At 35.3% G+C, this 12,900-nt stretch overlaps 1 protein-coding gene across 17 annotated transcripts in view; it reads right to left on the bottom strand.

The window, feature by feature from the left end:
* Nucleotides 1-2,852: 2,852 nt before the first annotated feature.
* FMR1 (fragile X messenger ribonucleoprotein 1) overlaps nucleotides 2,853-12,900 on the bottom strand; it is a 34,733-nt gene continuing 24,685 nt past the window's right edge. For 4 of the 17 annotated variants that reach the window (XM_063083020.1, XM_063083035.1, XM_063083034.1 and 1 more), the window contains 6 exons: nucleotides 12,705-12,767; nucleotides 10,243-10,329; nucleotides 7,597-7,792; nucleotides 5,862-6,044; nucleotides 5,239-5,321; nucleotides 2,853-3,290 (listed from right to left, as the gene is read on the bottom strand). In XM_063083020.1, coding sequence (XP_062939090.1) covers nucleotides 3,129-3,290; nucleotides 5,239-5,321; nucleotides 5,862-6,044; nucleotides 7,597-7,792; nucleotides 10,243-10,329; nucleotides 12,705-12,767 — 774 coding nt within the window. In that variant the 3' untranslated portion in view covers nucleotides 2,853-3,128. Of the gene's footprint in view, nucleotides 3,291-3,499; nucleotides 3,557-5,238; nucleotides 5,322-5,853; nucleotides 6,045-7,596; nucleotides 7,793-10,242; nucleotides 10,330-12,704; nucleotides 12,768-12,900 lie in introns of those variants that run through there. The other 13 variants (XM_063083021.1, XM_063083024.1, XM_063083023.1 and 10 more) reach the window with 13 other exon arrangements.

Genomic DNA, 12,900 nt, shown 5'->3' with positions numbered 1-12,900 from the left:
AAAGACACTATATTCCAAACCAGCAAGAGTTCTAAGATCACGATCAGATGAGAGAAATGCCTCTGAGTGAGCCACGGTGAGTGTCAAGCCAGCTGACGCCGATCAACTGTTCATGTGCAGTGCTGAAAACTGCTGTGAAACAAGGAAAGTCCAACCGAGTTACTGGAGGATAGTTTCTACCTACCCACCTCTAATAGACTGTGCCCAGCTAGGCAGAATGGGTAGCAGAGAACCAGGAAAGTACCAGACTGAAAAACTGGAAAAACAGAAAACAGAGGTATTTTTTTCTGGCGGAAAAAAAAAAAAAAAAAATCATCAATATAGAAGAGACTGTCTTGCATCATTTTGGAATCTAACACTGGGTGGAACTTTGGTATTGTCACCTCTCCATTTGCACTCTTTTTTTAGGCTGTAGGTTGTGCCAGGGTTCCTTGAAGTGATCGCAACAGCCAATTCCCAGGCACATTTTACCTACAAACTTGTCATTTATTATTGAGATGTTGACATCAATGGTTATTTTTTTTTTACCACATAGACACACAATATTTTCCAAATGGCAGGGTATGTTTATGTGTGCACAGACAGGAGTATATGTTCAATATGATTTCGTAGCATCCTATGTAATTAATGTGTTGAAATTTTATAACTGGGAATATGAAGAATTATTTGCAAACATCTTCAGTTTTGCCTTTTAGGCACATAAATGATTATTTGCACCGCCTATTTGCTCTGCATGAAAAATATCTTTCCCCCAACATATCATTAATTTTTGTCAGATTTAGAAATTTAAAACCAGGAGCAAACATCTGTCAGACTAATTTTTGCTTTTTCATAAGTGCAACTTTTTAATAAAAATTTACATCTAGATAAACAATCTTCAGATCTTTTGAAACTTTAATAAGATATTAAAAACATGACTTTGAACTGAAAAACATACACGTTTAGCACACAAATATTGTAATATGAATCAACTCCAACTCCATTTGAAAACATGTGAATCAAATTACAGTTTTAGAAGTTAGTAATTCACATTTAAGCAAGTTAGCGCCTTGCTGAATTCAGCCTTTGTAAAAAAGAGACTTAGTGCATATTGTAATGGCACACTGTTGTTTTTGTACCATCTTGATTTTTTTCACTTTATTAAACAAGATTAAGTTCTTGAAAGTCGGTAGATAACAACTAACTTCCTACGACATGTGAAATTTCCAGTGGTAACAGTTACATTTTGTAACAGAACACTTTCTATAGATTTCTTTTCCTATCTTAAAATTTTAAAAGCAATCATTTGTAAGTATTGCATCAACATCAATTTAGCAGAGGAAGATCAAACTTTATTGAAACTGCTTGCATACAAAATATATTGCACTATAACCAAACAAATGTCAACATAAAATCCAATCTGTTGTCGCTAATATGTACAGAGAATATTGCCCAAGAGCAGTTACATTACAAGGTCATTCTACCTTGGTTAATTATCTACAGTATTTTAAATCAAACAGCTTACAGATGATGTGTGCAAGGTACCAATTTCTGTTTTCAAATACTATACATTCCCAGAATAAATAACTAGAAATCAACATTAATGTTTGGCAATACTTTTTAAAAGACTTTTTAATATTTGTGAAATCATGTGCAGTTTGTTGCCATTTTTATATGCTTATTTGTATGCAAGGAAAAGTAACTGTAAAATGAAAATTCAAAGAAATAAACTCACAAAACACATCAGAGGCAGAACTTCGGTTTGTACGGCTCTGTACAGATACAGTGGTACCCCTACTTGGAGTTATTTTTTTAAGAAAAATATAACCTCTTAGAATGAAGGTCCTTCACATATTTTTCCTCAGTAATTTCCATTCATTAACAACAACAAAAAAGACTTCAAAAACAAAACCAAAACCCAACACATCAATAAACAAAAGGAAAAAACAAAACAAAACATTTATTTGTTAACCAATCCTAGTCTGCTTTCCAATTCTGCTTATACATTAGACCTTATATTTCAAAGTTTACAAAACATTTAACCTGCTTCCATTGTTTCTTAGACAAAGTACCTGTACTTCACAGGATTATTATGCATACATGGAAATGACCTTCTTATCTCCCCAAAATAAACTTGAAATTAAAACATGAGAAACTTCACAAACTTTGGGGAGGATGAAATAAAAAAGGCTCTAAGTTAAAATTGGTCATCAGGCCAAAGAGCAGGCATATCCTACTAACTTTCGACCAGGAAGATTTGTTCCTAGCTGAAAACATTTTAGCCTCTCACAAACGAAAAGATAGTTGTTTCTTCTCCTGTCTATACAGAAAAATTACACATCCTTCTCAATAACACTATTTTTCAAACTTCAGTGCAAAAAAACAAAAACAAAAACAAGTCCTATTCCTTATATTGCCTATCCTGATGTTTATGTAAGGAAAAAAATATGGAAAGCATGCATTCTTCTATAAAGTACTAATGTTTGACAGGGTTTGCTACATCTTTAACGTTTAGTGTTTCCAACTTATCTTCCCTGAACTCTGCATCCAAATATAATATTCCTACCTGCCAAGATATAAAAAAGGCACAGATCATACAACTTTTTTTTTTTTTTTTTTTTTTGCTAATGGAAATGACAAATGTCACATCACACACATTTCAGGGTCCACTAAAATACTGAAAAAGTGGACCAAAACATAAACTGACACAGGACATGAAATGACACAGCATTTCACGAAGACTTCTATTATGACACTGAAAACCAAACTCTAAAATGATTACCATAAATTCTATTTATTCAGAAAAACTGAAATGTACTGGTGAATTATCACCCAATGCAGAAAAATGGTAAATTAACTAAGAATATCACGGCTCAGTACTTTAAAAAATAAAACTAAAATCCTGCCCTGAAGTGCTAAGTATAATTAAAAGCAATATTTCAAATTTCAAGATATCTTTTTGTGCAAATCTGAAAATCGTTGCTTATGGCCAATACCAAAAAATGAAATAAAATTTTTAGCAGTATATGTGTTCATTTCACGCCCTGTGCCATCTTGCCTACTATTTGTCTTTGGCCTAACAAAGTTTTCTAATATGGAATAAGAATTACAGAAATGGTATAGGAAATATAACTTCGGAATTATGCAGTTTAGGGTACTCCATTCACTAGTGGTTGCTGACCATCCATGCTGTCTGGCTTTTCCTTCTTCTGGTTACGATCTTTACCCGTGCGCAGCCGATTACCTTCACTGGAGGTATTCTGTAATGTTTTAGTGTGGACACTCCTTTCATTATTGCAGTCAACTCTGATCTAAAACAAGTTATATTTGTTATACATACAGACCATATCCTATTGTAATCTGTAATTGGCCTGACAAGAAATTTAAGCCTGAAGTGTAAATTCTACTTGTTAAAAGGGGAAATGGAGATGAGACCAGAAGTGCAAGAAATTAAGGTAAGGTAGGATCTTTATTTGGTTTATGATTTTAAAACACTCTTCTTCTTTAACTGGAACACATTGGTCATCTCACTGCGTCCAAAGTTAGAGAAAAACTCACAATCCTACTGTGTCTTCTTCTAAGCAGAATAAAACAGTGAGAAACAAACAGTTAAAATGAATTACTATTACTGACTACCAGAAGATATACATACTCTAACACTAGAGTTCACTTGGGTTATTCTCCAGATTGTGAAACCCAGGAACAAAGACATAAAATAATGTTTTCCCATTCTGATTTTACCAGGATAAGAACTCAACTAACTTACCTATTAAATAGCCTTTAGTTTACAAGTTTATGTCTATCATATGTATAATTAAGTTTCTCTATACCAAGAGCTCTCATCATCAAACAGTAGGTAAAATATGAGTGTGGCTTTCTAGTAGCTTCTAAGGCAATTCAGATGATACTACAACTTGAACTATGAAGAAAAAAATGGTATAGGGAAATCTGAAGACAATAATTTGTGGAAGGACTGGAATCCTAGGAGAATATAAAGATGAATGCAATTTAAAAAATAATATTCTAAGAGTTACAAAATATTTTAAGCACCAATGCTGAATACTGCTAACAGCATTCCAGATGCTATACAAAAGGAAGATAATAATGACCATTGTACGTAAAACAACCACAAATATTGATCTGCTTCAAGTACAAATGCTAAAAATATCCCAAGAGGGTTGACCATAATTTCGAAGTGTGCTTAAGTGTTCGGTCCGGGTGTGTGTTTTAAATGTTTGGTTGTCAAGGATTTAGTGCTTTGATTTGTATCTATTTTCATACTTGCACAGAAAACAACAACCTTTTGATTCAGTATTCCATTTTTTTTTTCTTTATTTATGTCCAAGGCCTTTTCTATGTTGGTCCTTAAGAACCCAGAAGTAGTTAACATCTACTCAGAGATGCTATGAATTCTACAGAATATTACATCATAAAGTTTTTGCCTTAGCAAGTATCTCTCAATACTCTTGGGTGTTGGTCCCAAACCAACCCATGGTCAGGAAGAAACCCTAACTATTTGGCTTCAGAAATAAGAGTTTAAAGACACAGAAAAAGCAGACGAGAACATGGGTTCTGAGAATCATATACCAGGGTTTGAATATTGTTCTGCCATTTGCTAGCTTTGTGACCTCAGGCAAAGGACTAAAGCTTCGTTTACTTACTTATAAAATGAAATAGTAAAACCACTTACCTCAGTGGGCTGCTGTAAGATTAAATAAAACATATGCAAAGCACTTAGCAGAGGTGCCTGAATGTGCTCGGGGTAATTTTAAAATCATTTAACAATGGGTTTAGCACTGGCTATGACAGATTGAGAAGGGATCCTCAGAATAGATCTGGCTGTAAATAAGCAGCTGACTGACTTGGCATGATGACTAGCTGCATATCATCAGTCCTGTCTATCAAGAATAGTCATGAGAGAGAATGCCTCCTATCCCTGCAACTCAGGAAAGAAGGGTCCTACCGGGCTTACTCAGGTCTCTTAGTATATTCCAGGATGTTTTCTTTTCTTGGGGAATTGATGACTGTCAAAGTCTTCACAAATACTTACTTAGACTGCATATTCTCTAGAGAAATCCTCTTATTTCTGTGCTTGTCATGAGGGCTACGATTGCTCACAATTATAATGTTGAAGGGAAAATAAATCACATATACCAAAGTTGCAATCTTTGAACACGTTTAAAAATAAAATAAAATAAACGCAAATCTCAAACTACCATATTAAAAAAATTTAAATGTAAAGAGGCACGCGGGTTTTACCTGAAGAGATCCATCTGCTGTTCTTCCTTTAGCCTCTCTTGGATTACGGGGACGATTATCTGTTCGGGAGTGATCGTCATTTCCTATAGGATTATTTTAAAAATATAATTTAATAAATATATTAAAATATTTTAATATATTAAAAATATTTCATTTTTTAACATTTACTGATTCTAAAATGTTTATTGGAATTTCTTTATTCCCACACTGTCTGTTTAGACCAACCATAAAATCTAAAATGTAAACAACAGCCTAGTGATATCAGATACATAAGGATTAATAATCTAGCCTGCTACCAAAAAACGGAAAATATTCCAAAGATATTACAATTTTGGATCAACTGCATTACAACTCAATCTGAGTTAACAATCAGATGCTGTGCTTCGAATCTCCAAAGCTGAAGAAATTATCAGTTTTCATTCATATATTCTACACGAACCATAAAGGCAGGTGTCTAATATCGTTACTTACTACACAAATGAAAGGCTGATCCTTCCCTATGAGGACCAGCACAAAACAGGAGACGTGAGATCTTGAAAATACTTCATTGCATCACCAAGCTTTTTTATGGAAATTCTGACAGCTGTTAAAATTCACCTTGATAATAATGAATACCTCTGTACCTTTGAAGCCTCCTCCGCGTCCTCTTCCTCCCTGTCCTCTTCCTCCCCCTCCACGCCGCCGACCGTCTCCTCTGCGCAGGAAGCTCTCCCTCTCTTCCTCTGTTGGAGCTAATGACCAATCACTGAGTTCGTCTCTGTGGTCAGATTCTGTTTCAGAAGCATTTGATGCTTCAGAATTAGTTCCTATCGAGAGTTAAAAGTTATATACCATTGTCCGACTTAAAAAAAAAAAAAAAAAAAAAAAAAAAAAAGGAGGTTAACAGAAGCTTCCAGAGACGTTTCAGGGGTAATCCAATACTCTTCCCAATTTATAAGCCCACCAAAGAGCAATGTCACCTTTCATTTTGTCAAACAAATGATTTTAAATTTAAAATGAAGGGCTTTGCAATATTTGGGTTGATTTAGTAATAAATATTTTTGGTTCTCATTTAAAAAAAAAAAAGGTATTTTATTAGCCACCTAAGTTCAAACTTGAGTGTGCCACATCATTAAACTGTGTTCCTTTAAACATCTGTGCTCTCTGGAGGAAAAGTTTCTGTAACAGTTAAATTCAATACCTTGATAAACAAAACCTCTATAAAGAGAGCTCCTTTTAACAAGATTTGGCCCAGCGACAGAAGGGAATGTACATTCTCGTCTCCTCTGAGAGGGTGGCAATAAGGCCACTATGGCAACTGTATCAGAAAAGGGTCTTTTGTGGGGTAAGGGATTGGACCTAGCTAAACAGGGATACACTTGATTGATGCTTGGTTCACAACCTTCCCTCCCACTCCCACTGGAATAACTGATCATTAATAAAGGACTACTATAATAAACTCATTATGCCTGAGGGGGTTAATGACATAGAGGATGGGAGTGGGGAAAAGAATTCCACTATGAGGTGAAAATCCATTGATAAAAAGAACAGTGTTGGGAGAAGGGTTAGGGGTTAGGTTCAAGGTTGGCCTTAGGAGTAGGTATCTCTCCCCAACTCCAGAATATCAACTCTACTACCTCTCTCTCTTCCTCTGTTGGAGCTAATGACCAATTATAGCTTCACCATTATAGCTTCATTCCTGTGGATCTTGAAGACTTTTCCATCTTAAAGAGTTCCTTTTTGAAATGCAAATATTTGTGAGATGGATTATACCTTACACCATCATAGCAAGTTACATAGTAGATACACAGTTAAGCAGGAAAGACAGTAGGCACTGACAGGTGGGAACTGGGTTCACTGAAAGGTACTGGGAGAGAGAAAGAAGCACAGACAGAAGAGCTGGGAACGCAAAGAGAAACTTCGCCTACTTCTCGACTGTGCCTAGGGCTGACTTTGGCCATGCCACTCAAAATCACTTTATGAGCCACAGGCTGCAGACCCCTGATTTACACAGTCCATCCAGCAAGTATGACCAGCACATGCCTGACAAAAAATGAGCCACAGTACACAAATAAAAAAAAGTTCTGTCTATACAGTAATAAAATCAGGAGAGGCCTTAAGAAATTCATAAACACACAAGGGCGTAAGCAGATTTATCCCCAATCAGAACATGGACAGAACTCACACCTGCCCTGTGAACTGTATGTGTCATTATCAGGCTTTTACTCTGTGAGTCTCTTGCAACACAGTTTGACCCACTGAGAACTGGAAACCATGTAATGAGAAATTGTTGTAATGGGGTTCTAATGAATATTAGAGATTAGCAGCAATTAAGTCTAGGAACAGATAAAGTTACTGAGTAAAATGCTTAGTTTGTACCTGAAGTATATCCAGGTCCGCGTCTGCCGTGCCCCCTATTTCTGTAAGGTCTACTACCTCGACCCATTCCTTGACCATCATCAGTCACATAGCCTTTTTCCTTATCTGTACGATTTGGTGGTGGTCTAGAACTAGCTCCAATCTGTCGCAACTGCTCATCAATTTGTAATCTCTCCAAACGCAACTGGTCTACTTCCTATTTAAAATATACAAGATAACAGTAAATATAATTTAATAATACCTTTCTCCTTTTCATCAGATAAAAAGTATACTGGAAATAGTTCAATTTCAGTTCTAAATTTACAGTAAACACTGTTACACAGAAATATCAGCAAATTGTATGGTCTCCTTAAAAAGAAAATTACCACAGATAACATTATTGATATCACAAGATATAACAAAAATATTCAGCATTAAAGTTATGTTGAATAAAATTTAAAGTTGCTTGATTTGGTACTAATATCTAATTATTCCACTGTTAAGGCACAGGTATGCTTAGTTTTGGAACTTCTTGGTGATAGGTTATTTAGTACAGATAAATGACATTTAAGGTTTAACCAACTAACCTTAAAAAAAACACACTGTAAATAAATAAAGATTTAATAGATTTGCCACTTCATATCTTAATTTACAAAGCACTGAGATTGGGCCATCTGTTGTTTTAAAAGAACATATACTATGGTAAATCTTTGGATGTGACTATACAATTAAGGAACAATTATTTTCCATGAACTGAAAATGCTGATACTCCTTACATGAGGGGGAAAAAAACCTACTTAGTAGCTGATCAAAAATAGCTGGGTCTTACCTTGAAATCCTCTTAAAGAAAACAACTCTGCTAGAACAAGTGGGACAAATAGTACACATTCCATTGATCAAAATATACACCTGGGGTCCATTTAAAGACTTTTACACACAGTGTTTGCAGATGAAACCTCATTTTGTAACCCCGTCCTTCCAATATACTCAAAAACATCTCATTTACTGGCTACAGGGAATCAGAACCATAACTATAGTACTACTGGGTATCTCAGTCACCAGAGATCCTTAGAGAGACTGCCCACATGAACAGTCATTGGAGAAGCCCCTGTACAGCTAAGTTCATAAAATCTTGGTTGTGGCAACTTCTGGAAAAGAATGGTCATGTTAAGGATCTAGGTGAGTTTCATCTGTGCTCTGAACCAGAAACTGTTTTACATAGGACTTGAGCAAAGGAGAGACTGAGGCTGAGTGAGTGGCTTCATCCAAAAGTTTAGCCATAGCTCATGGAATGAGTTTATCTTGCAAAGCAGAATGGTTGTCCAGGTTATCTCACTGGGGCAAAGCAGTCACCTTTTGGTGAAAGATGCCAGGCCCAATAATCAAGGGAAGATCTAGTGATGAAAAGAATAGCAACAATACAGCTGCTGATAACCAAAAAAAGATGCTCAATTGTAAAGAACAAATCAAAGGATCTAAGAAAGAATGTTAGTCAAAAGAACAAGGGATTTGATACAGTGCAACCCTAATTATCCAGGTCTTTCTAATTACTTAAGGTAAGACAATGAAGAAAAACACAAACAACAGATTACACATAAAACACACTGTAAAACAAAAACAAGCAAACCAAAAAGGTATCCTACCCATTCAAACCTTGCTGTATGAAACCTTCCCACTTTTAATTATTAACTGACCACTAAAAAATGAATGAAATGCCCAGCTATTGCATGTTTTATTCCTTTCTCTCTTATTTATATACAAGTAGAAATCGTTTTTTTATTTAAGAAATCAGCAAAAAAAAAATTCTTAAAATAGTGACAAATAAAATAGAAAGTTGGATTACTCCTTAAATACTACTCAATACCAGCTACATTCCAATTTTTATACATACGAATACAAAGAAGAAATTATAAAAATGAAGTAGATAAGATTCCATTTCATTAAATTATAGAACAGTTTGTCCACAACGAATTTCAAAAAGCATCTAGACCAGGGAAGTGACTTGCCTAAAGTCACATAGCTAGTTCAAGGCTAAAGAGAGACTAGAAGCAAATTGCTGGATTGCCAATCCACTACTCTTTCCACTACACCTTGTAGCCTCCTGGGTGCTATCGTCCAGCATGTAATCTAGAGGAGGCATAACTGTACAAACACTAACTAAAACCAGCATTTACAAGAAGAACAAACAGTTCATATTTTGAATAACAGAGTAGAGAGAAAAATATGAAGAGCAAACATTTAAATAGAGGACTTCATGGAACACAGGGATTTCCTTGATAAATGAAATAAAAGGGACAACAAAATCAAGTGTTACAGACACAGACTTTGGCCTGAAAAATACTCACAAAAGCTAGAAAGGATCAACTGGATTAAAAGGCTATGTACAGGATCACCTAAATTGAGTGTAAGGGTTTAACAGAAGAATAAAGGGAAAATGGAAATTTATTGAGAACTGGGATACTGGTCCTTAAATTGATAATGATGAAAAATTGAGCTGTGTTTTTAGAAGGAATATAAGCTAAACAAAGTATTTTCTTTGTTATTTTTTTACAGGTCATACATTGTTATGCAAAGGCTAGAATGAACTCTAATTGCTGAAAGATTTACTATGGAGTTTTTATATTTTAGTACAAAAGGATCAGAAGTTAAAGTTCTTCCTGTTCTCACCTTTAAATAGTTCAGGTGATAATCCAAAAGAACAGTGGCATTAGCGATGCTGTCCTTTGTTCCAACAAAAACAAATGGTACCATTCCCTGAAAAAGAAATTGCAACAATGATCCTATAAAATTAATGATGAATTAACCTGAAAAACACAAATAATGACTAAATTCCTAGCACAGGGTCTGCTGAACAGTAGGTACACAAATGTTTGTTGAAAATATAAATCAATACATGAAAACAAGAGTAGTTGGAATCTTTTACACATCTGCTGTGAATAAGGGCAGATCAATATAGTAACCCCTTCAATGCATCAGATTATTATTTCTTAAAGACTACTATTAAATGTTGGCGAAATCACAAATTATATGATTCAAAATTATACAAGCTTTAACATGAGATGCATAAACAAAACAGATAGTTCAAAATGCTTTAATTCATTCACTATATAAAACACTAATTCATTTACTGTAGGTTTATGTAGATCAAATTCTTTAAAAATAAAAAGTTTAAATCAGATACGGGGGTATAAAAGTAAAAACTAAATCAATTTTGCTAATCAAGTCAATAGAGTACAAGCAAAACACAAACAAAAAAGAATTAGAATAAATAAAAATGCACTTGTGTAATTAATCCGTGAAATAAAAAATCTAGACACACCTATGAGCATAAAATTTAACAAGCCCATACACATTTCAATAACGTACTCTGAAAATTTTAAAAGCCTGAATCATAAGGAAGGTTTGATCTTCTCTCTATGGATACTACTTTAGATATTTAAAAGGTGCTTACTAAAAATCTGTACTTCTAGCCCATCAGTATAAATGAGAAAAAGAAAGAAAAAACCTATTTCTTGTCACAACTTATAGGCAAGCCTATCTACAGTTGTGCAAACTAAAAGCTCGCAATTACGACAGAAATTCAAAGTTGAGAATAGTTTAATATTTTGCTACTGAAGAAATTACTCATGATTACTGATATTCACAAGTGAATAATGAAAAGCTTTGATATGGATATATTATGATTTTCTAGACAAAGTTAAAGAGTGTGAGAAGCCAAGAAGCTGTCCCTTGAGCAAAGTTATCACTCTTTTACAAAGAGCATTCATTTGATAGGTATGGCTACTGTTGGGCTGCTTTTGCCTGCTTACATTTAGTATACAGCATCTTAAAGGTATATGGGGGCTAGAACGTTTTTTATTTTTATTTTTATTTTTTTTTTCTCTCCACATGAATGTGGCTGTTGGGGAACAAAACTGAAAAATTAGGAAATACTGCTAGCAGACTGACCTTCACCAAGCAGGCAAGGCAATGCCTCCTAGTAGCAATGACCACCTGGAGAATCAGGTGACACTGAAAACCCATGGGCTTCATAGCTGTTTTTTTTTTTTTTTCCATTGAATAATATATGAATTATGGAAATAATCAGGCCTATGACCAGATCTCTTTTCTCAAAAACGTTGAGTTGGCTGTTAAATTTTTTTCTCTAACTAACTTTATTTGTTACAAAGCCATTAACCATATTATTTTCCAAAATACCATATGCTGGAATGCTATTCCTTCCCTTTGGGTCAAATATGACCAAAATAAGCTTTAAAATCCTATGTTACAGATTTAGTCAGATTGACTTTGGACCAAATCACTGAAAAATATTTCCTCTTGCAACTTGTCCAAACTGTTGGACTACCCAAGGGCCACTCTAATTTAAGCACCTCAGAAATGTACCTGAATAGTAAATTACAATGAAGAAAGGCAAGAGGAGAATGGTGGACTTCAATATGGACACCAGGAAAAACTGATCCCCTGTATTGGGATGAGAACTAAGCTGCCCAGCAGAGAGGAATATCCAATCACCTACTTGTAGTTATGTTCTCTTTGTAAAATGGCATTTTTGTTTTTACTCTCTTGAGTCGTAATATCTTTTCCATAAATAGTTCTCATGGGCCAAGTAGGAGGCCCTGCCCTCAGGGAGCTTACAATATGGTTGAGGAGATCAACAAGTAAATATCTACATATAAGTACTAAGCCAGGGGTGAGCAGCCTGGTGCGTGGAAGGGGAAGGCTCTTGACCCAGTCATGGGTGGGGAACCTGTGGAAGGAAAGCTTCACAAGGAGAAAGGCCAAAACAAGGTGACAAGTGGAGGAGAAAGAGTGCTCCAGGCAGACTAAACCTGTGCATACATCTAGAAACAACAGAGAGTATGGTAATGTTCAGTGGACTCAAAGTACTTCAGTATGGCTCAAGCAAAGGGGAAGACTGGTGAGGGATGACACTGGACAGGTAACCGGGAAAGGCCTCATAAGCGGCATGAGGGCATTTGAGCTTTATCGCCAGGGCAATGGATACACATACCCACAAACACTCCTCCAACAGCCCGCAACCCTGATGATCATTTGTAGTCTTTCTTAACAAGGGGAATAAACATTAAAATATAAACTTAAAATGTATTTTTCAAGGAATGTTTTCCTACCTGCCAAGCCTTGAGTTCAGGTTTCTGGGATTCCCCTGCTACAATTGATGAAACCACTAACACCTAAAGCAGTATAAGGAATGCAAGTGATGTCATTAACTATAACAAATGATACACAGAAGCCTGAACGCAGGACTTTCACTGCAGGACTTTCACTGCAGGATTTCTAAACCCATTTCTAAATAGTTAGGTTAGT

Source organism: Cynocephalus volans, chromosome X (genome assembly GCF_027409185.1).
Source record: "Cynocephalus volans isolate mCynVol1 chromosome X, mCynVol1.pri, whole genome shotgun sequence".
NCBI classification, from domain to species: domain Eukaryota; kingdom Metazoa; phylum Chordata; class Mammalia; order Dermoptera; family Cynocephalidae; genus Cynocephalus; species Cynocephalus volans.
This window is presented reverse-complemented; position numbering and strand designations above follow the sequence as displayed.